The following is a 23,777-nucleotide window of genomic DNA, read 5'->3' as shown; positions in this document are numbered from 1 at the left end:
AGGCTTCCAGGAGAGGTGGTGAGTTCTCCTTCAATTGAAGTCTTCAAACAGAGGCTGGACAGACATCTGTCTGGGATGATTTAGTGAATCCTGCTTTGAGCAGGGGGTTTGATCAGATGACCCTGGAGGTCCCTTCCAACTCTAACATTCTATGATTCTATGAAATAGACATAATTTTATTTTTTTATCAAAGTAGCCATTTAAAGACTTGTTTTTTTGAGGGATGAGTTGTGGGCTTATTTTCGTTATCAGTCAGTGTCACCATTTTGTGGCACATGTAACTTATTATTTTTTATTTATTAACCGTTTATTGAGAGGAATAGAAAAAAAATGCAATTCTGCCTTTTTTATGCCACCGTGATACCAAATGTCAAAAGGTTTATTTGTTTTACAACTTTTGTACAATAAATTTGAAATAAAATTATTTTTCTACTGCCATATTCTGAGAGACATGAATTTTACATTTCTCCATCAGAAGAGCTGTGTGAGGTCTTATGGTTTGCGTGAAAAACTATAGTTTTCTTTGGCACTTTTTTTTATTCTGGATTCGCTTTTCAACACTTGGTATAAATGTCATGTTAACTTTAATTTATGGGTCAAAATCATTATGGCAACATCAGTGGTATATCTTTTTGACTATTAAAGACTATCGGGATGCCTAAAAGAAAGTAAAAGTCCAAACATTAGGCTTCAGGCTGAGGGTTTCACCGAACATAGAACTTACGCTGTATATGGAGTTGTACCACATATGTTGTACAACATAAGAGGTTAGAACATGGATATAACCTCACCTCCACACTTATGTCACCTAAACACTAATGTTTATTTTCTTCTCCACTCCCTTTTGAGGGTCCTGTCTAGAGTTGAGTGAATATGTCCGGAATCGATCTCCAAATCTGAATTTGCCATATTCGTGCCATATTGTTATCCTATTCGAGCCAAATTTATGTTTAATGATCGGTTCCAAACATATTTGGTAATTTCTACTCCCATGAACTCCAATGACATTCAGCAATGTTTGCCGAATATTGCAAAAAACAAGATTCTCCACCGATCGAAATTGGAATGGAATTTTGAAAAAATCGCTCAACTCTAGTCCTGTCTTATCTACAAGATGATTTTTTTAATTTAACTCTTTATGTGTGAAGAAAACCTATAAAATATTTTGGCTATCAGTGATGACAAATTTTAAAGAGATAACTGCAGGGCAAGAGTTGTATCCGGCTGAAAAATGACACCTTGAACTACCTTGTACAATAGAATGAGGAAGTTTGACACAAAAGCCCCAATACCTATTATTTTTGCTTTAGTTGATCTGAAGAAGTGTTTGATGCTCTGTTTCCTACACGTGGAAAGTATCTATGTTGTCAATGGACTGAATATCTTCAGTAAAGAAGAGATCAGGATATCAGCAAATGATCTGTTTGGCTTTATTGAGAATGTATCACAGGAAGATGTTCCGACTTTGTCTGCTGCTCTTTCTTTATTTGCATTTTGGAGAGGTAAGTACCTGGAGGCTGGAAAGTCTCACTGAATAATGAACTAGTGATGGTGTAAAATAAACCCCTATAATGATTTAGTTGGGCATGTGTCTAATTATTGCAGAGAAAGTTTTAATTTCTATTTAAAACACCAACCGGTAAGTGAAATGGGAAAGCATTAAAAATACATTTCTAATATATCAGAGATGTATCATACCTTTTGTTGAACCCTTTAAGTTCTTACACCTCCCTTAGACATTTTTGTTACTTAAGGTTACATCAACACATTAAGATTTGAGGATTGAACATCCACAGTGATATACAGAGGCAACAAAATGGATGAGATGTCAGAAAAATTCATAGACATGTGTCAGAAGTTTTCCTTCGTGAATTTTTTAAATCAGTAACATGTTAATTAGTGCTGCAAAAAAAAAAACCAAGCATTTTCCAAGGCTTTTCCCCATTAACATGTTTGGGTAGGTAAAAATCTGCAATCATCAAATGCTTTTGTTGCTTGGACTTTGCCTCAATTGATTTATAGGCGCAGAAAATTATAAAACATATAAGTCCAGGTTTAATTTGTTAGTGAAAAAATAAAAAACCCATCTGATCTTATGACGCTACCAATTAATATTATTGAGTGGATGTGGTAGTAATTTTCCTTACTAATTTTAAATTTACTGTGGACGGTATGTCATCTATAATCACACGTTTGCGAGCAAGTTTTACTCTTGTTATTCTCTTGATTATTATTAAGATTGTATACTTGTATTGGTCACCTAACCACAACTTAATAAAATTGATTTACACAAAAAATAACCCTCACACTCTCAATTTGTTTCCTGATTCCCCCGGCCAGTCTTGGTTTACTAGCCTCTTCCCATTGGGTTAATGTCTGGTGTGGGACTTTCGTTTTTGGAAGATCATTTGTTGAAATCCTCTTTACACAATCCACAACAAAATCAGCAGAACTTAGTAAGAATTTTCTGGTGGATCTCCCTGCATATTTGGGGTTAAATTTGCTGCTTACTTGCTAGTGTATTGCTCAGATCTTTTTCATTATTTTTGACTGTTGTTTCTTTTTGGTTTCAGCTCCAAAACTGTGATGGTAAGTCCTGTATTTGTTAACTTTTATCTAAAGCCCAGAGCATTATGGTATTTAAAAAAATGAATTGCATAGTAACGTATCCCTGTGGAAATAACTTACAGGTGCTTTTCACAAAATTAGAGTATCACTAAAAAGTCAATTTATTTCAGTTCTTCAGTACAAAAAGTGAAAATCATATATTATATAGAGTCAATACAAACAGAGTGATCTATTTCAAGTGTTTATTTATGTTAATGTTGATGATTATGGCTAACAGCCAATGAAAACCCAAAAGTCATTATCTCAGTAAATTAGATTAACAAAAAAAACACCTGCAAAGGCTTCCTAAGTGTTAATAAAGGTCCCTCAGTCTGTTTCAGTAGCTCCACAATCATGAGGAAGACTGCTGACTTGACAGATGTCCAGAAGGCAGTCATTGACACACTCCACAAGGAGGGGAAGCCACAAAAGGTCATTGCTAAAGAAGCCGCCTGTTCACAGAGTGCTGTATCCAAGCATATTAATGGAAAGTGGAGTGGAAGGAAAATGTGTGGTAGAAAAAGGTGCACAAGCAACCGGGATAACCACAGCCTTGAAAGGATTGTTAAGAAAAGGCCATTCAAAAATTTGGAGGAGAATCACAAGGAGTGGACTGCTGCTGGAGTTATTGCTTCAAGAGCCACCACACACAGACGTATCCAGGACATGGGCTACAAGTGCCGTATTCCTTGTGTCAGCCACTCATGACCAATAGACAACGCCAGAAGCGTCTTACCTGGGCCAAGGAGAAAAAGAACTGGACTGTTGCTCGGTGGTCCAAGGTGTTGTTTTCAGAGGAAAGTAAATTTTGCATTTTGAATTTTTGCATTTCATTTGGAAATCAAGGTCCCAGAGTCTGGTGGAAGAGTGGAGAGGCCACAATCCAAGCTGCTGGAGGTCTAGTGTGAAGTCTCCACAATCAGTGATGGTTTGGGGAGCCATGTCATCTGCTGGTGTAGGTCCACTGTGTTTTATCAAGACCAAAGTCAGCACAGCCATCTACCAGGAGATTTTAGAGCACTTCATGCTTCCCTCTGCCTACAAGCTTTATGGAGATGGAAATTTAATTCTCCAGCAGGACTTGGCACCTGTCCACACTGCCAAAAGTACCAATACCTGGTTTACAAACAACAGTATCACTGTGCTTGATTGGCCAGCAAACTCACCTGACCTTAACCTCATAGGGTATTGTCAAGAGGAAGATGAGAGACACCAGACCCAACAATGCAGATCAGCTGAAGACTGCTATCAAAGCAACCTGGGCTCCCATAACCCCTCAGCAGTGCTGTTTGCCTCCATGCTATGCCACATTGATGCAGTAATGTACAGGAGCCCCTACCAAGTTTTGCGTGCATTTACTGAACATACATTTCAGTAGGCCAACATTTCAGATTTTAAAATAATTTTTCAAGCTGGTGTTATAAAGTATTCTAATTTTCTGAGATAATGACTTTTGGGTTTTCATTGGCTGTAAGCCATAAGCATCAACATTCACAGAAATAAACACGTGAAATAGATCACTCTGTTTATATTGACTGTGTAATATATGAGTTTCACTTTTTGTATTGAAGAACTGAAATAAATTAACTTTTTGATGATATTCTAATTTTGTGAGACGCATCTGTAGCATCTTAGGTGTCATCTAGAATAAGATGTATGAAAAATGTTGTTGCTGTTTCCATAGTCCCGAACACCTGTGGAATTCATTTAGATACAGATAGTCTCATATAAGCCATTAATTACTAATTTGGAATACCGTATATTAATGTTGTCTAAAACTATTATTGCTTGTGGGGTCGGCCAACCACTTGATGTCTATGGGGGGGACCCAACTTTCAACCAACAGATGAACTCTGAGTAGAGAATCATCAGCCCTATTCATCAATAACACCTAACACGTTAGGTTCCTCAAAAAAATCAGCAAATTTTGAAGATGTGTGACAGCGTCTGAGACGCATGTCTATGGAGAGAGGTCTAAGGGATAAGGTTTCTCCTTGTGGAGAGTGACATACCAGCTCTGGCTTGTCAAGGTAAAGAGGCTTATTCGCCTCAATGTGTACATTGAGTTTCTTGAAGATTTTTTTTCAGCAGAAGCTTTCCAAATGCTCCTCAAAAACTTGGAGTTTCTGCTCAGTTTCTGCACCAAAAACTCAGGAGAAAGACTGAGTGTCCACATAAGATAACTGTTGAGAGAACAATCATTTGGCTAGAAACACAGTGTTGAAGTTCCTAAAGGAGAAAAATGTGGCGCTATCAAAGTGTAGTGAGACGTAATCCATTGAGTGGGTGAGTATCTATAGGAATTTGCTCTCCTAATACAGTTGTGCAAACTGAGGTGCAACTCCCCCTTAAAGCATGGATTTATTTGCAAGAGACTGCTGCCGACCTCGTGTGGAGGGATTGGACCCTGAAACTGGACTATCCCACAAAAATGGATTCCATACAGAAGGACCAGGGAATGGCGCTGTCTTTGCCACCGAGAGAAATCAAGGTGCAGAAATTTCAGGTTGCTTGTAGATCAAATTTTTTTTATTCAAACTGATAAAAACTATGTACACAACGCGTTTTCAGCTGTCTGCAGCCTTGTTCAGGTGTATGGAGAAAATGAATTTGATCCTTCTTATATAGCCCTTTCTCAGTGTGGGAGAGGGAGGGGAGACAAAAGAGGAAGAGGAGGAGTGAAAAAATCATTTGGCAAACTATCCCTTAACCTCCCAGAATCCTCTGGTGGCAGCATATCTCCTTTCAGAGCAAAAGGATATGACATTAAAGTCTTCTCTCCCTGAAATCTTCCATGAAGGCAAAGTTGGAAGACCTCCATATACGTTAGATCTTTATCCACTGTTCCGCCAAAAACTAATATGTTTATTCATCTCTTCTTTAATGTGTATGAGCCTTGAGTCATCATCACCTCTCTTGGCTTTTCATCTGTAACTATAACAACCCCTTTAATGGGAATCTTAAAATAATAATTACAGTAATAATAATAATATTAATAGAGGCACAGTGTAAAATTAGGTGGGCTGGCCGGTTTAAGCTACGGGTCACATGTCCTTGAGCCAGAACACGGAAGAGCACAAGTCCCTGTTGATAATTTCTATAAATTCCTTTTGCGCATGGCAATCTGCTTAGTCTTAGCTTTATTTATTACAGAAAAACTTGAATGTCAATCAATCAGCATCAAGATCTCCAACTCACAGATAACCGTCACTGGACTGTCAGCGGGATTCTTCTTGCAGAAGATAACAGACATAGATGGAAATGTGATTCGGGCATCTGATAACAGCTTGAATAACACGTCCCTCATGAGCTTGTCATCTGGTACACAGTATGTGATCTACTATGGGGATGAATCAACCAGCTGCTGCCACAAAGTCACCGCCAGTAAGTTATGTTTTAGTTACGGTAAATTTAATTCTTTTAATCGGATATAGAAAAATACAATAATTCTCAACATTAATGCTAAATTCAATATCCATACCTATACCTGTGCCCAAAAGTGGTGAAGTTGAAGCCTCCTGGATGAGAGAAACAAAAAAGATAGAGTGCTGGGTAATAGAAAACTAATACATTAGGGTCTTTTATACAGGATGATGATCACATGATTGATAGTTGAAATGGAATTAGTCAGCAGTTTTCTTGCTATGTAATCTGAGAAAAATTACAAAAGAACAACCCAAATAAAATAAAGGCTATATATAAATCAGTATCACAATCATAAATATAGTGATATTAGCTCATCCGGGTGTCTTTTGAGTAAAAAGAAAGTGGAGACCACTTAAACCAAGAACCAAAACCAATCACCAAACCAAAGGATGCACCAGGAAGACCAGACTGGATCAAGATGTATTCTTTTATTATTTAATTATCAAGCAGCGATACAATATCTAAAAAACTACCGTTAAAAAATATACGATAAAAATACAAAACAATCATACAAAAAAGTGTGCAGCACGGGATGGCATATAAAAATGAATATACGGATACCCAACCGCACAATAATAATAATTATTCATATATCTGTGCAAGGTAAGTATTACCCACAATCGGGGTATATTAGTTCCCTGAAAAATTGAGTGACACAATGTATGATTGTTTTGTATTTTTATCGTATATTTTTTAACGGTAGTTTTTTATATATTGTATCGCTGCTTGATAATTAAATAATAAAAGAATACATCTTGATCCAGTCTGGTCTTCCTGGTGCATTGGTTTTGGTTTATGTAATCTGAGAGCAGCATTATGTAGGGGCTAACATTCTGATTCCAGCAATATGTCACTTACTGGGCTGTGTGGTGTTTAAAAAAAATCAGTATTTTGTCACCTACAGATTATCCTTAGAGGATTAGTTGACTCGGTACTTGTAGTCCTCCTGCTCAGTATAATCCCACCCCGACCGCTGATTGGCATCTTTCTCTCAATACACAATTTACACAAAAAGTTCCCAATTAGTGGTATGGTCAGAGGTATACACAGCTCAGCATTCAGATCTACAGAAGAGAAAGGAGGGATTTTATCACAACTGCTGCACTCAGTAAACTAAGTGATATATTGCTGGAATCAGGGTATCTGTCTTTACATCATATTGCTAGCAGATGGGCTAGCAAAATCTTGGTGTCAGAATCTCTTTAATACATCCATAGAAAGATGAAATATTAACAAAGAAAATGTTTGGAAAGGAAAGCTCTTACTAAAAGTCTGTTTACACTGGCCAGTTTTACTCCATTATCATGTGCGCTGAACCACTACATAACAAGTCGATGAGTGCTTATCTACTGGCCCATGAAATCTGTATAGGGAAAAACAATTGTTATTATCACAAACTGACCAGAGTTTGATCACAACGTGTAAAATAAACATGTTTTTGCCTTGATTCCCCTTGCGTTTTTGATACGTTTTTTCATATGTATTGGAGTGAGTGAAAGATGCTGCAAAAACGCTGAAAGAATTTACACGCTACACGGTTGAAACTGCTTTAAATCTGGAAGGAAAAAATAAGCAACAAGTGCACGAGACTTCAGGGATATCACTCAGGTTCCTAGTACTACCGTAGGAAATCCTTAAATATTGCTGACAAAACTGTTCGGGGAAAAAAGTCAACAAAAACCCAGTAATTACTTAACGTGTGCACATAGCTTTACACTGGTGTTAATCCATTTTTACAAAGAATAATCTTTTTTTATTGGATTAAACTTCAATAAATGCTGTGGTCAGCCTGCGTCATCATCTCTTATGCTATCTGTACTTTTTATTTAACTATGAAATGATTGGTTTTGATTCTGGTAGTAATACCTTGTGCCCTATTATGATGAAAGGTTAAGCAATCTACTCGTTTGTCTCCATCTGAAACCACCTCAATATGATTAGTGCAATGAGTAAGTATGGTACACTAGTGATCATAGGGGACTCAAGTTCGGGGTCTCTATCAAATGTACATTTGTGGATAAACGACTTTAGGGCAAAAATTACTGTAGCTCAGTTGTTAAGGAGTTTTGAATAAAATAAATTATATAAAAATATATAACTATGTTAGTTTACAGATTCTTGATCCAATTTACATGATATATCCACGTTATTTCCACAGGTCTGCCCATTAGCAGCATTGAGAATAATCCATCTGCACTTCATAGTGCAATGAATGTTGAGTTCTCACCTTTTCACGCTTCATATGGAGACATAGTGGCTTATGCTGTCGTAGTGACAACACATATGACCGGTAAGGTTGACTCTTTAGAGCCGGAAGTGCAATGGGTGGTGGATAGCATTACTTTACACAGAAATGTAACACAGCCCTGGCTGGGGTGGTCCATGGCAGGGTGGTACATATCAGAGGAGGCAACCCCTGACGAAGGTCTGTTGGTCCAAAATGCACATTGGCCATGCATCTCCATTAGCACACCACCTTCTCTGGTATGTACCACCCAGCCATGGACAATTGTTAACCATGTGTCATGTTACCACTATCTAACTATTGATTGTATGGGCAGGAGCATGTATATATGTACTGTGACAGAGTCACTGGTGAAGTGATGGAGGGGAGATATGTGTCACTGTGCATGATGGCATCAGTGATGTAGAACCAGAATAGTTTCCTCCAGCACACTACGTGTTGAGACGGTTTATTGAAAATTATATTATGGGCTGGTTTCAGTGGGCATTCCTAGAGCGGGAGGGAGAATATCCACGCATCTTCACCTGCAGTGTGATGTTGAGATTATGTGACATGATGGAGGAATCATATGGTCTGGGCTTAAATGGCTGACTGCCAAAGCTGTCAGTGTTCAGTGGTTGCCTGGAGAGAGAGCACTCCAGGAAAGTGTGTGCTAAACCTGAACCATGGACATTGCTGCCTGTGAGCGGGCTGATCCTGTTTTCTTTTGTTAATTTGTTTTACTGTTTTGCCCAGAAGGCTATGTTCACTTTCTCAAGCTTGGTTTATGCTGTCTTCAATAAACTAAGCCTTTTCTTAAAGAGACAGTGTTCTAGTTATACCTCTGTGTGCAGCCGAGTGAGCCACTCAACCACAGTACATACATTTTCTATATACATTCAATCTATATACATAGAATCTACACATTGTCTGTGATTTACTTTTTTGCTTACTGTGTAATATATATACTGTATATAAACTGCTCAAAATAATAAAGGGAACACAAAAATCCCACATGGGGCTGTGCTGCATTACATTCTATGGGGCTGTGCTGCATTACATTCTATGGGGCTGGGCTGCATTACATTCTATGGGGCTGTGCTGCATTACATTCTATGGGGGAAGTGCTGCATTACATTCTATGGGGCTGTGCTGCATTACATTCTATGGGGACTGGCTGCATTACATTCTATGGGGTCTGTGCTGCATTACATTCTATGGGGTCTGTGCTGCATTACATTCTATGGGGTCTGTGCTGCATTACATTCAATGGGGGCTGTGCTGTATTACATTCTATGGGGCTGTGCTGCATTACATTCTATGGGGGAAGTGCTGCATTACATTCTATGGGGCTGTGCTGCATTACATTCTATGGGGACTGGCTGCATTACATTCTATGGGGTCTGTGCTGCATTACATTCTATGGGGTCTGTGCTGCATTACATTCTATGGGGTCTGTGCTGCAGTACATTCTATGGGGGCTGTGCTGTATTACATTCTATGGGGCCTGTGCTGTATTACATTCTATGGGGGCTGGCTGCATTACATTCTATGGGGCTGGGCTGTATTACATTCTATGGGGCCTGTGCAGTATTACATTCTATGGTGCTGGGCTGCATTACATTCTATGGGGACTGGCTGCATTACATTCTATGAGGTCTGAGCTGCATTACATTCTATGAGGTCTGTGCTGCATTACATTCTATGAGGGCTGTGCTGTATTACATTCTATAGGGGCTGTGCTGCATTACATTCTATGAGGTCTGTGCTGCATTACATTCTATGAGGGCTGTGCTGTATTACATTCTATAGGGGCTGTGCTGCATTACATTCTATGGGGGCTGGCTGCATTACATTCTATGAGGGCTGGCTGCATTACATTCTATGGGGGCTGTGCTGTATTACATTCTATGGGGGCTGTGCTGCATTACATTCTATGGGGGAAGTGCTGCATTACATTCTATGGGGCTGTGCTGCATTACATTCTATGAGGGCTGTGCTGTATTACATTCTATAGGGGCTGTGCTGCATTACATTCTATGGGGGCTGGCTGCATTACATTCTATGAGGGCTGGCTGCATTACATTCTATGAGGGCTGGCTGCATTACATTCTATGGGGCTGTGCTGCATTACATTCTATGGGGGCTGGCAGCATTACATTCTATGGGGGCTGGCAGCATTACATTCTATGGGGGCTGGCTGCATTACATTCTATGGGGCTGTGCTGCATTACATTCTATGGGGGCTGTGCTGTATTACATTCTATGGGGGCTGGCAGCATTACATTCTATGGGGGCTGGCAGCATTACATTCTATGGGGGCTGGCTGCATTACATTCTATGGGGCTGTGCTGCATTACATTCTATGGGGGCTGTGCTGTATTACATTCTATCGGGACTGGCTGCATTACATTCTATGGGGACTGAGCTGTAATGCTGGATACAGCTGTAATTATATGTTATATAGTCGTGTTACACTCCCCTCACTTCTTGCAACCTACAAGTGTACAAATTGGGCCTGTGTGACTTCAAATGCCAGGGCTGAATTTTAGTCCCAGTCCGGCCCTGAATTTAGATATAATGTTTGGTAGGGTCCTAACAGAAAGAGATTTCCTGATTGTGGCAGACGGGCTCACTCATTATGATCAAATTGTTCACTAAGAACCTCATATTTAAATGTTTATTTAAAAAAAAAAAAACCTTTTACATATAGACTATATGGGAATTATTTGAATTAGTAGTTGGTGATCCCTGATTAGGATCCGCATCTCTAAGTGAGGGTAAAGGGTGGTTATAAAGAGCATCGATTTATTACCATTCATAAAATATCTGCAGTATTAGAAATGGCAGGGGAGCACAATTTATAAAATGATGTTTTTTTGCTTTCAACTAATTAGGGTGCACTTGTCCCTTTTAATGGCTGTTAAGTTAAAACATTTTGATTCTTAATTTTTCTTTTAAGATGACCATCCACCTCAGGGGATTTTATCTAAAACATATGATGATTTTAAGAACAAGCTAACCAACACATATGTCACCTACATCCTTGGGGAAGAACAGATCGCTAGTTTTGTACTGTCAAAGAAGATAGGTGTTCGTGTGGGTGATGGAACAAAGACTCATTCTTATTATAATGGACCACTGGACCCCCAGTTACAGTACAGGTACCCTCAGTATATTTTTTTAGCATTAAAGATATCTGGGGATGAGATGTAGACATTTATATTTCAAGTGTTATGATGAAGTAGAGTAATTTAAGAGAGATGCAACTTTTCAGTTGCATCCAGGCCCTGCTGCTTGGGTGGGGTTCTAGAAGACAGCAACTTATGACTTGTAATGGTTGACAGCCTCTATTACAAATAACGCATTGAGATGCAGAACGCTAGTGAACAAGAACACTTTTACTTTGTCACCCCTTTAGTGACACTAACTACAATATTCATCTTCTGATTTTCAGGGTCAGCATCGCTGGCTTTAATATTATCCAATATGACCTAACCACAGACACCATCATTGAAGATCAATCTCTGCTATCTTTCACAGACTACATGGGTCCTTACTCTTTAATAACTGAGACAAATATAAAAGGTAATCTCGATATATATAAAGCTAAGTGTATGTATGTGTGTATGTATCAAGCCATGCCCACTCCGCATAGCCACACTCACTCCACACGGCCCACTTTCTATATATACTGTAAGGTACAATCATTAAAAGCATTCTCTGGTTCTATATAAATAAAGCCTAATCTGTAAGTGGAGTGTTAGGTTATAGGTAAAAGCAGACAACAAGTCACCAGTCCCTAATGTTTAATGGCCCCATAATCTTCTCTCCTCTTCTCCTCTCTCCACAGAATTTTATGTGAAAATCTGTATTAACTGAAGACAGATTTTATCTGTGAATTGAGTTTATTGAGAATTAAATATTAGACCAGGAGGAGAATGAAGCGAATCTTATCTCTGATAAGATATGTTATATAGATTCTTGTTTTCATGAATATTATAAAAAATATTATATTGGTTACTGTTATTGTTACTAGTTCAGTGTTTAAGGATTTAAAGTAAAGAATATAAAAGTATATTACTGTGTCAATTTACATATGTCTCAATCCTATAAATATGCTTTATGCAGGTCTGCCAGATAGCAATGTTCAGACTGATGCATCTGGTGGTGCAATATTTGTTGAGTTCTCACCTTTTCATGCTTCCTACGGAGACATAGTGGCGTATGCTGTGGTAGTAACAACAGAGATGACCGGTAAGGATGACTTTTTAGAGACGTGTGTCATGGAGCATTGGGTTGTGTATAGCTGCTGTTTAAACAGAATTTTTGTGTGTAAATGGATGTGGACTCTCCTATTGGGGCAGTTTTGAAGTATTCACAAGACAGTCTATTTACTCAATATACAGCACAGTCCTTAAACGTTCCTTAATGTATGCACACAGGTCTTGTAAAGTGCAATATACAACACAGTGGCCATCACAGAACCCAGAAGAAGGACTAACAACTACCTAAAATACTTTCAGGATCAATTTTCAAGATGCAGTGATTTATGTGGAAGCCTTTTCCTTAAGGGATTAAGCCCTAAAAATCAAGTTTTATAAAATGTTCTTGCAGCAAACAAATGTTACTCTAGCCTATTCATTCTTATTTTCAGAATGTGGTTGGTTTATATTGTGCCACTTTGTGTGAGGGGAGATATGTATCATGAAGATTGCTTTCTTCCGTGATCAAAAACCCATAAGTTTCTCTCCAGAATACTATGTGCTGTAGGGTGTTCAACCAGTCATTACAAGGGTCTAGTGTTTTTGGTGAGTAGGTGAGAGATAGGAGGGACGCCAACTCACCATATCTCTACCTCAAGGGTGTGGTTGGCAGAGTTAAATGTCCAGCCACTGTTTTTTTTCCTGTTTGGAGGAAAGAAGGCTCCAGACACAAGCTCTGGCAGGAGTTGAAGTGTGTTGCATCCCAGAGGGCTGGAGCCATACTGGGAAGGACTGTTTGTATAGACTTTTCATTTTCATTTGTGCCAGAAAGGCTGTTTTGTGTGTCATTACTTTGCTTTGTGGTTTATAAAGAAATAAACCACCCAGCGACTTTAATACTAAGGGTTCCTGTGTCTACTGAGTGAGTCCACCTGCCACAATATCCTCACCTCTTAGCCAGAGAGAAAGATGTTATAAAGAGTATCTCTATAACAGTGTGTATTAAAAAAAGGAAGAAGATGGTGGGGGAGAACAATTTATTAAGAACACACAGTGATGGTTTGCTACTTTCTACATCATGAGGGTCCTTCTCACTTTTTGCGCCTATTATGGTAAATGAACGTAAACTTTTAATTTCCCTATTTAGACGACCGCCCACCCGATGGCATTTTATCTAAAACATACGATGATTTTAAGAACAAGCTAACCAACACTTATGTCACCTACATCCTCGAAGAAGAATCGATCATGAGTTTCGCTCAGTCAAAAAAGATAGGAGTTCACGTGGGTGATGGAACAAAGACTCATTCTTATTTTAATGGTCCACTGGATCCCCAGTTACAGTACAGGTACTATCACTATATACTGTATGTAGCATTAAAAACTTCAGAGAACAAGATATTTGTTTTTTTTTAATCCAATTCTTTTCATGCTGGGTCATCATAAAGTACTGATAGGGATAGGTTGTATTTATATTTATAAAGATAAAAACAATAATAATACATGGGTATTTTAAAGGTGTGCAGAGGTTTAAGCTGTACTCAGGTCCTGCTGCCTGGGGGGCTTAGAAGATATTATCATAGACAAAAAAGGTCATCTGGATGCAGCAAACCCATATAATAAAGATGATGGCAACACCGATGCACGATACTGATGAGACAACCACTCACATTACCAATTCATAAAGGGGGTGATTGCTTAGTATTAGAATTGCACCCAAATAAGGCTTGTATAGGCCACTGGTCACACACAGGTAGTGCACAGTGTCTGGCTTACAGTCAGCAGAAAATGTAATGAAATGTTTGAGAACACCCATTACCGATAATGCATTGAGATGCAGAACCTCTAGCTATGAATATGACAGTAAATGTTTTTACTTGGTCACTCCTTTAGTGATCCTCACTATCTACAATAATCATCTTCTGATTTTCAGGGTCAGCATCGCTGGCTTTAATATAATCCAATATGACCTAAGCACAGACATCATCATTGAAGATCAATCTCTGCTATCTTTCACAGACTACATGGGTCCTTATTCTATAATAACTGAGACAAATATAAAAGGTAATCTATATATATAAAGCTGAGTGTATGTATGTGTGTGTGTATTTATCAAGCCACACCCACTCCACATAGCCCCACCCACTCCACATATCCACGGTCACTCCACATGCAAAGCCCTGTCCACACGGCCCACGTTGTTGGCGCACACGGGCGGAGACACATTCACCTCGAAAGCCACACTGCAAAACTCACCGGCTGCGATGTCCCAGCCGCTGCGAGCTACAATCAGGGCCGCCACCTTCAGAGTATCAGTGTGCGGCAGGAACAGGCCACATCTAGCTCCATCATGTCTAGAATGGAGGTGCTCCTGTGAGGCATTACGTCAAGGGAAAGGGAGGAGCCTCATTTATTACACCGCTGTGCTCATAACAGGAAGTTGATGTGCATGTGTGAGGGGAAGAGTGGAGTGAAGGGAAAATGAGAGGACTGAGGGGAAAATAAGAGGAGTGAGGGGATAATAGTGGAGTGAGGGGAAAATAGTGGAGTGAGGTGAAAATGAGAGGTGTGAGTGGAAAATGAGAGGAGTGAGGGGAAAATAGTAGAGTGATCAGAAAATGACAGGTGTGAGGTCAAAATGACAGGTGTTAGGGGGAAAAATGAGAGGAGTGAGGTGGAAAATAAGAGATGTGCGGGGGAAAATGACAGAAATGAGGTGCTGCTGCAGTATGAGGCTGAGTATAGAGAAGAGTGAGGTGTTGCAGGTGGAGGCTGTGTATAAGGCCACATTCACATGTTCAGTATTTGGTCTGTATTTTACCTCAGTATTTATAAGCCAAAACCAAGAGCGGGAGAAAAATACAGAAGTGGTGTCGTGTTTCGAATATACTTTACCTCTGTTTCTCTTACTCCAAGCTTTAGCTTACAAATACTGAGGTCAAAATACTGACCAAATAACGTGTGAACGAGGTCTAAAGGAGAAAAGTGTGGTGCTGCAGAAGAAGTAGGCTGTGTATATGATATGCTTTATTGCAATTAGTGCAATTTCTCTCAGGAGCAACTGTTTCCAATTGTATATGGAAGAGAAGTGTGAGGTGCTGCCGGAGGAGTTGACTATAAAGGAGAAAAGCTGTGCTGCAGAAAAATGCTGTGTATAAAGGAGGAGGGTGAGGTCCAGGAGGAGGCTGTGTAAAAAGAAGGAGCATGATGTGTAGGAGGAATAATGCCCATTAACTGCCACTGTTAAAAGTCGTATAGGCTGTCTTTATGGGGTTAATATTGTGTTGAAAATACCTTTTGCGTCAATAAAATGATTCCGGTTGTGTTCCGTGTACCAGTGTGGGGGCATTGCTAAGTTCAACAGTAACAATTTCTTTTTCTTGTGCGCGTTCCCACACTGGTCTTCAGAACGCAATGGGCTGCACATGTGCAGATTGAGAGCATTGCTTGCCGATAGATGCTATTGTGCATGCGCCAGCACTGTTTTGTTGAAGCTAATTTTTTATTTTTTGAAGACCACAATATTAAATGCGAAGGAGCAGTATAAACGCCTCCATTTTCCAGTTCGACTGGCATTTACAATGTCCACTTACAAGGCTCAATCACAGTCCTTGAAAGTAGTAGGGATCGATTTGCAATCTCTATGCTTTTCTCATGGTCAAATTTACATGGCCTGTTCAAGAGTTGGAACTGCCAAAAATCTGTTCATCTTTGCACCAGAAGGAAAAACCAAAAATGTTGTTTATCAAAAGTCTTTTGAATGAGTTGAAAATAAAATACTATCAATGCCTGGGTAATCATTTATTTAATTTGTGTTGCAAATCTGTAGTGTTGAATATATGATGTGAAATGTTTGTATGTGCAATATAATCATTATAATTTGTTATAACTAACCACAGTTAGTTACTATGCCCGGGCTCTTCAGCTGGTAGGATATATATTTCTTATTTATTAGTATCCCTGAGATATAGATTTTTTTGCTTTACTATAGTAGATATCTATATAACAGACACTTTCCATATATAAGGTACTCTCATTATAAAAATGATTAGTTTTCTGAAATATAAGAGGCATTTTTCTTTACTGCAGTAGATATTATATTTATAAAGCAGACACTTTCCATATACAGTGGGGCAAAAAAGTATTTAGTCAGTCAGCAATAGTGCAAGTTCCACCACTTAAAAAGATGAGAGGCGTCTGTAATTTACATCATAGGTAGACCTCAACTATGGGAGACAAACTGAGAAAAAAAAATCCAGAAAATCACATTGTCTGTTTTTTTAACATTTTATTTGCATATTATGGTGGAAAATAAGTATTTGGTCAGAAACAAAATTTCATCTCAATACTTTGTAATATATCCTTTGTTGGCAATGACAGAGGTTAAACGTTTTCTGTAAGTCTTCACAAGGTTGCCACACACTGTTGTTGGTATGTTGGCCCATTCCTCCATGCAGATCTCCTCTAGAGCAGTGATGTTTTTGGCTTTTCGCTTGGCAACACGGACTTTCAACTTCCTCCAAAGGTTTTCTATAGGGTTGAGATCTGGAGACTGGCTAGGCCACTCCAGGACCTTGAAATGCTTCTTACGAAGCCCCTCCTTCGTTGCCCTGGCGGTCTGCTTTGGATCATTGTCATGTTGAAAGACCCAGCCACGTTTCATCTTCAATGCCCTTGCTGATGGAAGGAGGTTTGCACTCAAAATCTCACGATACATGGCCCCATTCATTCTTTCATGTACCCGGATCAGTCGTCTTGGCACCTTTGCAGAGAAACAGCCCCAAAGCATGATGTTTCCACTACCATGCTTTACAGTAGGTATGGTGCTTGATGGATGCAACTCAGTATTCTTTTTCCTCCAAACACGACAAGTTGTGTTTCTACCAAACAGTGGCAGTTTGGTTTCATCAGACCATAGGACATTCTCCCAAAACTCCTCTGGATCATCCAAATGCTCTCTAGCAAACTTCAGACGGGCCCGGACATGTACTGGCTTAAGCAGTGGGACACGTCTGGCACTGCAGGATCTGAGTCCATGGTGGCGTAGTGTGTTACTTATGGTAGGCCTTGTTACATTGGTCCCAGCTCTCTGCAGTTCATTCACTAGGTCCCCCCGCGTGGTTCTGGGATTTTTGCTCACCGTTCTTGTGATCATTCTGACCCCACAGGGTGGGATTTTGCGTGGAGCCCCAGATCGAGGGAGATTATCAGTGGTCTTGTATGTCTTCCATTTTCTAATTATTGCTCCCACTGTTGATTTCTTCACTCCAAGCTGGTTGGCTATTGCAGATTCAGTCTTCCCAGCCTGGTGCAGGGCTACAATTTTGTTTCTGGTGTCCTTTGACAGCTCTTTGGTCTTCACCATAGTGGAGTTTGGAGTCAGACTGTTTGAGGGTGTGCACAGGTGTCTTTTTATACTGATAACAAGTTTAAACAGGTGCCATTACTACAGGTAATGAGTGGAGGAAAGAGGAGACTCTTAAAGAAGAAGTTACAGGTCTGTGAGAGCCAGAAATCTTGATTGTTTGTTTCTGACCAAATACTTATTTTCCACCATAATATGCAAATAAAATGTTAAAAAAACAGACAATGTGATTCTCTGGATTTTTTTTTCTCAGTTTGTCTCCCATAGTTGAGGTCTACCTATGATGTAAATTACAGACACCTCTCATCTTTTTAAGTGGTGGAACTTGCACTATTGCTGACTGACTAAATACTTTTTTGCCCCACTGTATACTGTAAGGTACAATTATTAAAAGCGTTTTCGGGTTCTATATAAATAAAGCCTAATCTGTAAGTGGAGTGTTAGGTCATAGGTAAAAATAGACAACACGTCACCCATCCCTAATGTTTAATGGCCCCATAATCTTCTCTCCTCTTCTCCTTTCTCCACAGAATTTTATGTGAAAATCTGTATTAACTGAAAGACAGATTTTATCTGTGAAATGAGTTTTTTGAGAATGAAATATCAGTTAAGGAGGAGAATGAAGTGAATTTTATCTCTGATAAGATATATCATATAGATTCTTGTTTTCATGAGTATTATAAAAAATATTATATTGGTTACTGTTATTGTTACTAGTTCAGTGTTTAAGGATTTTAAAGTAAAGAACATAAAAATATATTACTGTGTTAATTTACATATTTCTCAATCCTATAAATATGCTTTATGCAGGTCTGCCAGATAGCAACATTCAGACTGATCCGTCTGGTGGTGGAATATCTGTTGAGTTCTCACCTTTTCATGCTTCCTACGGAGACATAGTGGCGTATGCTGTGGTAGTAACAACAGAGATGACAGGTAAGGATGACTTTTTAGAGACTTGTGTCATGGAGCGCCAGGTGGTGTATAACTGCTGTTTAAACGTGTGTGCTGTTTAAACGTGTGTGACGCCGATTCAGCGATGTCTTCACTGGTAACCAGGGTAAACATCGGGTTACTAAGCGCAGGGCCGCGCTTAGTAACCCGATGTTTACCCTGGTTACCAGTGTAAATGTAAAAAAAAAACCACTACATACTTACATTCCGGTGTCTGTCCCCGGCGCTCTGCTTCTCTGCACTGTGTAAGCGCAGCGGGCGGAAAGCACAGCGGTGACGTCACCGCTGTGCTCTGATTTCCGGCCGGCGCTTAGTGCAGGAAGCAGAGCGCTGGAGAGGACAGACGCCAGAATGTAAGTATGTAGTGTTTTACTTTTTTTACGTTTACGCTGGTAACCAGGGTAAACATCGGGTTACTAAGCCCTGTGCTTAGTAACCTGATGTGTACCCTGGTTACCAGGGGACTTCAGCATCGTTGGTCGCTGGAGAGCTGTCTGTGTGACAGCTCTCCAGCGACCACACAGCGACGCTGCAGCGATCGGGATCGTTGTCTAGATCGCTGCAGCGTCGCTTAATGTGACGGTACCTTAAAGTTGAAGTGTGTTGCAACCCAGAGGGCTGGAGCCATGCTGGGAAGGACTGTTTGTATAGACTTTTTATTTTCATTTGTGCCAGAAAGGCCGTTTTGTGTTATCACTTTGCTTTGTGGTTTATGATGCAATAAACCAGCCAGAGACTTTAATACGAAGGGTTCCTCTGTCTACCTCGGGGAGCAGCTGAGTGAGTCCACCTGCCACAATATCCATACTAAGTACATCTGTAGGAGGCTTAGGTCCAAGAGAGAGGTATAACATTAGTATAGGGTACTTACTGGATGAGATTGCCTGGTCTTGGCAGATGAGCTTACACATTGTGATCCAAATATTTTTAACCATAGACCTGAGACGGGGACAAGGGGGCATCCTGTACGTCTGGAGGAAAGAATGTTTAAGCATAATAACAGGCGCAGATTCTTTACTGTAAGAGCAGTGAGACTATGGAACTCTCTGCCGTATGATGTTGTAATGAGTGATTCATTACTTACATTTAAGAGGGGACTGGATGCCTTTCTTGAAAAGTATAATGTTCCAGGGTATATATACTAGATTCCTTGATAGGGCGTTGATCCAGGGAACTTGTCTGATTGCCGTATGTGGAGTCGGGAAGGAATTTTTTCCCCAATATGGAGCTTACTCTTTGCCACATTGTTTTTTTTTGCCTTCCTCTGGATCAACATGTTAGGGAATGTTAGGTTAGGCTATGGGTTGAACTAGATGGGCTTAGTCTTCTTTCAACCTTATAACTATGTTACTATGCTTTTATGTTAAATCTTCACTAAAAAAAAGCTCACATTTAAATTTGTAGTTTATACAAGACATCTGCATATAGACTACTTGGGAATTCTGAATTAATAATGGGAGTCCCTTTTTAAGATCCTCACCTCTTAGCCAGACTGCTAAGTGTGTAGTAAAAAAGGAATAAGATGGTGGAGGAGCACAATTTATTAAGAACACACAGTGATAGTTTGCTACTTTCTACATCATGAGGGTCCTTCTCACTTTTTGTGCCTATTATGGTAAATGAATGTAAACTTTTAATTTTCCTATTTAGACGACCGCCCACCCGATGGCATTTTATCTAAAACATATGATGATTTTAAGAACAAGCTAACCAACACTTATGTCACCTACATCCTCGAAGAAGAATCGATCATGAGTTTTGCTCAGTCAAAAAAGATAGGTGTTCGCGTGGGTGATGGAACAAAGACTCATTCTTATTTTAATGGACCACTGGACCCCCAGTTACAGTACAGGTACTATTACTATATATGTACCATTAAAAATTTCAGAGAACAAGATGTTGTTATTTTTATTCCAATTCTTTTCATGCTGGGTCATCATAAAGTACTGATAGATTGTATTTATAAAGATAAAAACAATAATACTACATGGTGAAATAAATAAAAATAAATTGGTTATTTTATTTGTGTGCAGAGCTTTAAGCTGTACTCAGGTCCTGCTGCCTTGGGGGGCTAGAAGATACAGTATTATCATAGACAAAAAGGAAATCAGGATGCAGCAAACACATATAGTAAAGATGGTGCCAACACCAATGCATGATACTGATGAGACAACTGCTCACAACCCACCAATTCATAAAGGGGGTGATTGCTTAGTATTAGAATTGCACCCAAATAAGGCTTGTATAGGCCACTGGTCACACACAGGTAGTGCACAGTGTCTGGTTTACAGTCAGCAGAAAATGTCATAAAATGTTTTGAGAACAGCCATTACAGATAATGTATTGAGATGCAAAACTTCTAGCTATGAATATGACAGTAAATGTTTTTACTTGGTCACTCCTTTAGTGATCCTCACTATCTACAATAATCATCTTCTGATTTTCAGGGTCAGCATCGCTGGCTTTAATATAATCCAATATGACCTAAGCACAGACACCATCATTGAAGATCAGTCTCTGCTATCTTTCACAGACTACATGGGTCCTTACTCTGTAATAACTGAGACAAATATAAAAGGTAATCTATATATACATAAAGCTGAGTGTATGTATGTGTGTGTGTGTATTTATCAAGCCACACCCACTCTACATAGCCCCACCCACTCTGCATAGCCACGCTCACTCCACATGCAACGCCCCGTCCAGACGACCCACGTTGTTGGCGCACACGGGCGGAGACACATTCACCTCGAAAGCTACCCTACAAAACTCACCGGCTGCAACGTCCCAGCCGCTGCGAGCTACAATCAGGGCCGCCACCTTCAGAGTATCAGTGTACGGCAGGAACAGGCCACATCTAGCTCCATCATGTCTAGAATGTAGGTGCTCCTGTGAGGCAATATGTCAAGGGAAAGTGAGGAGCCTCATGGATTACACCACTGTGCTCATAACAGGAAGTTGCTGGACACATGTGAAGGGAAGAGAGGAGTGAGGGGAAAATGAGAGGAGTGAGGGGAAATTGAGAGGAGTGAGGGGAAATTGAGAGGAGTGAGGGGAAAATGAGAGGAGTGAGGGGAAAATAGTGGAGGGATCAGTAAACGATAGTTGTGAGGTCAAAATGACAGGTGTGAGGGGGAAAATTAGAGAAGTGCGGTGCTGCTGCAGTAGGAGGCTGTGTATAGAGAAGAGGGAGGCGCTGCAGGTGGAGGCTGTGTATAAGGCCACATTCACATGTTCAGTATTTGGTCTGTATTTTACCTCAGCATTTATAAGCCAAAACCACAAGTGGGAGAATAATACAGAAGTGGTGGCGAGTTTCTAATATACTTTACCTCTGATCGTTTTACTCCAAGTTTTAGCTTACAAATACTGAGGGAAAAATGCTGACCAAATAATGTGTGAACGAGGTAAAATGGAGAAAAGTGTGGTGGTGCTGCAGAAGAAGTCGGCTATGTATATGATACGCTTTATTGCAATAAGTGCAATTTCTCTCAGGATCAACTGTTTCCAATTGTACATGGAAGAGGAGTGTAAGGTGCTGTCGGAGGAGGCGACTAAAAAGGAGAAAAGCTGTGCTGCAGAAAAATGCCGTGTAAAAAGAAAGAGCATGAGATGTAGGAGGAATAAGGCCCCTTAACTGCCACTGTTATAAGTCAAATAGGCTGTCGTTAAGGAGTTAATATTGTGTTAAAGAAACCTTTTGCTTCAACAAAATGGCTCCGGTTGTGTTCCGTGTACCAGTGTGTGGGGGCATTGCTAAGTTCAACAGTGACAATTTCTTTTTCTTGTGCGCGTTCCCACACTGGTCCTCAGAACACAGTGGGCTGCGCATGTGCAGATTGAGAGCATTGCTAGATAGATGCTATTGCGCATGCGTCAGCACTGTTTTGTTGAAGCAAAATTTTTGTTTTTTGAAGACCACAATATTAAATGCGCAGGAGCAGTATAAACACCTCCATTTTCCAGTTCGACTGGCATTTGCAATGTCCACTTACAAAGCTCAGTCACAGTCCTTGAAAGTAGCAGGGATCTCTATGCTTTTCTCATGGTCAACTTTCCGTGGCCTGTTCAAGAGTTGGAACTGCCAAAAATCTGTTTATCTTTGCACCAGAAGGAAAAAACAAAAATTTTGTTTATGAAAAGGCTTTTGAATGAGTTGAAAATGAAATACTATCAATGCCTGGGTAATCATTTATTTAATTTGTGTTGCAAATCTGCAGTGTTGAATATATGATGTGAAATGTTTTTATGTGCAATATAATCATTATAATTTGTTATAACTAACCACAGTTAGTTACTATGCCCGGGCTCTTAAGCTGGTAGGATATATATTTCTTATTTATTAGTATCCCTGAGATATAGATTTTTTGCTTTACTATAGTAGATATCTATATAACAGACACTTTCCATATATAAGATACTCATTAAAAAGATGATTAGTTTTCTGAAATATAAGAGACATTTTTCTTTACTGCAGTAGATATTATATTTATAAAGCAGACACTTTCCATATATACTGTAAGGTACAATTAATAAAATGCGTTTTCTGGTTCTATAAAAATAAAGAATATCTGTAAGTGGAGTGTTAGATCAAAGGTAAAAATAAACAACACGTTACCCGTCTCTAATCTAATGCTTAATGGCCCCATAATCCTCTCTCCTCATCTCCTCTCTCCACAGAATTTTATGTGAAAATCTGTATTAAAGGTACCTTCACACTCAGCGACGCTGCAGCGATACCGACAACGATGTCGATCGCTGCAGCGTCGCTGTTTGGTCGCTGGAGAGCTGTCACACAGACAGCTCTCCAGCGACCAACGATCCCGAGGTACCCGGGTAACTAGGGTAAACATCGGGTTACTAAGCGCAGGGCCGCGCTTAGTAACCCGATGTTTACCCTGGTTACCAGCGTAAAAGTAAAAAAAACAAACACTACATACTTACCTACCGCTGTCTGTCCCCGGTGCTGTGCTCTGCACTCCTCCTGTACTGGCTG

The 23,777-nt window shown here is 39.8% G+C and overlaps 1 protein-coding gene across 6 annotated transcripts in view; it reads left to right on the top strand.

Moving 5' to 3' along the window:
- Positions 1 to 1,327: 1,327 nt before the first annotated feature.
- LOC138648709 (uncharacterized) overlaps positions 1,328 to 23,777 on the top strand; it is a 131,407-nt gene continuing 108,957 nt past the window's right edge. For all 6 annotated transcript variants that reach the window (XM_069738541.1, XM_069738540.1, XM_069738536.1 and 3 more), the window contains exons 1-12: positions 1,328 to 1,502; positions 2,574 to 2,589; positions 5,761 to 5,991; positions 8,192 to 8,323; positions 11,220 to 11,421; positions 11,715 to 11,845; positions 12,389 to 12,514; positions 13,610 to 13,811; positions 14,396 to 14,526; positions 18,638 to 18,763; positions 20,432 to 20,633; positions 21,229 to 21,359. In XM_069738541.1, the coding sequence (XP_069594642.1) occupies positions 1,416 to 1,502; positions 2,574 to 2,589; positions 5,761 to 5,991; positions 8,192 to 8,323; positions 11,220 to 11,421; positions 11,715 to 11,845; positions 12,389 to 12,514; positions 13,610 to 13,811; positions 14,396 to 14,526; positions 18,638 to 18,763; positions 20,432 to 20,633; positions 21,229 to 21,359 (1,717 nt within the window). In that variant the 5' untranslated portion in view covers positions 1,328 to 1,415. The remainder of the gene's footprint in view (positions 1,503 to 2,573; positions 2,590 to 5,760; positions 5,992 to 8,191; positions 8,324 to 11,219; positions 11,422 to 11,714; positions 11,846 to 12,388; positions 12,515 to 13,609; positions 13,812 to 14,395; positions 14,527 to 18,637; positions 18,764 to 20,431; positions 20,634 to 21,228; positions 21,360 to 23,777) is intronic.

The sequence above is a fragment of the Ranitomeya imitator genome, chromosome 9, assembly GCF_032444005.1.
Source record: "Ranitomeya imitator isolate aRanImi1 chromosome 9, aRanImi1.pri, whole genome shotgun sequence".
Taxonomy (NCBI): domain Eukaryota; kingdom Metazoa; phylum Chordata; class Amphibia; order Anura; family Dendrobatidae; genus Ranitomeya; species Ranitomeya imitator.
Note: the sequence above shows the minus strand (reverse complement) of the source record. Positions and strands in the feature narration are given on the sequence as shown.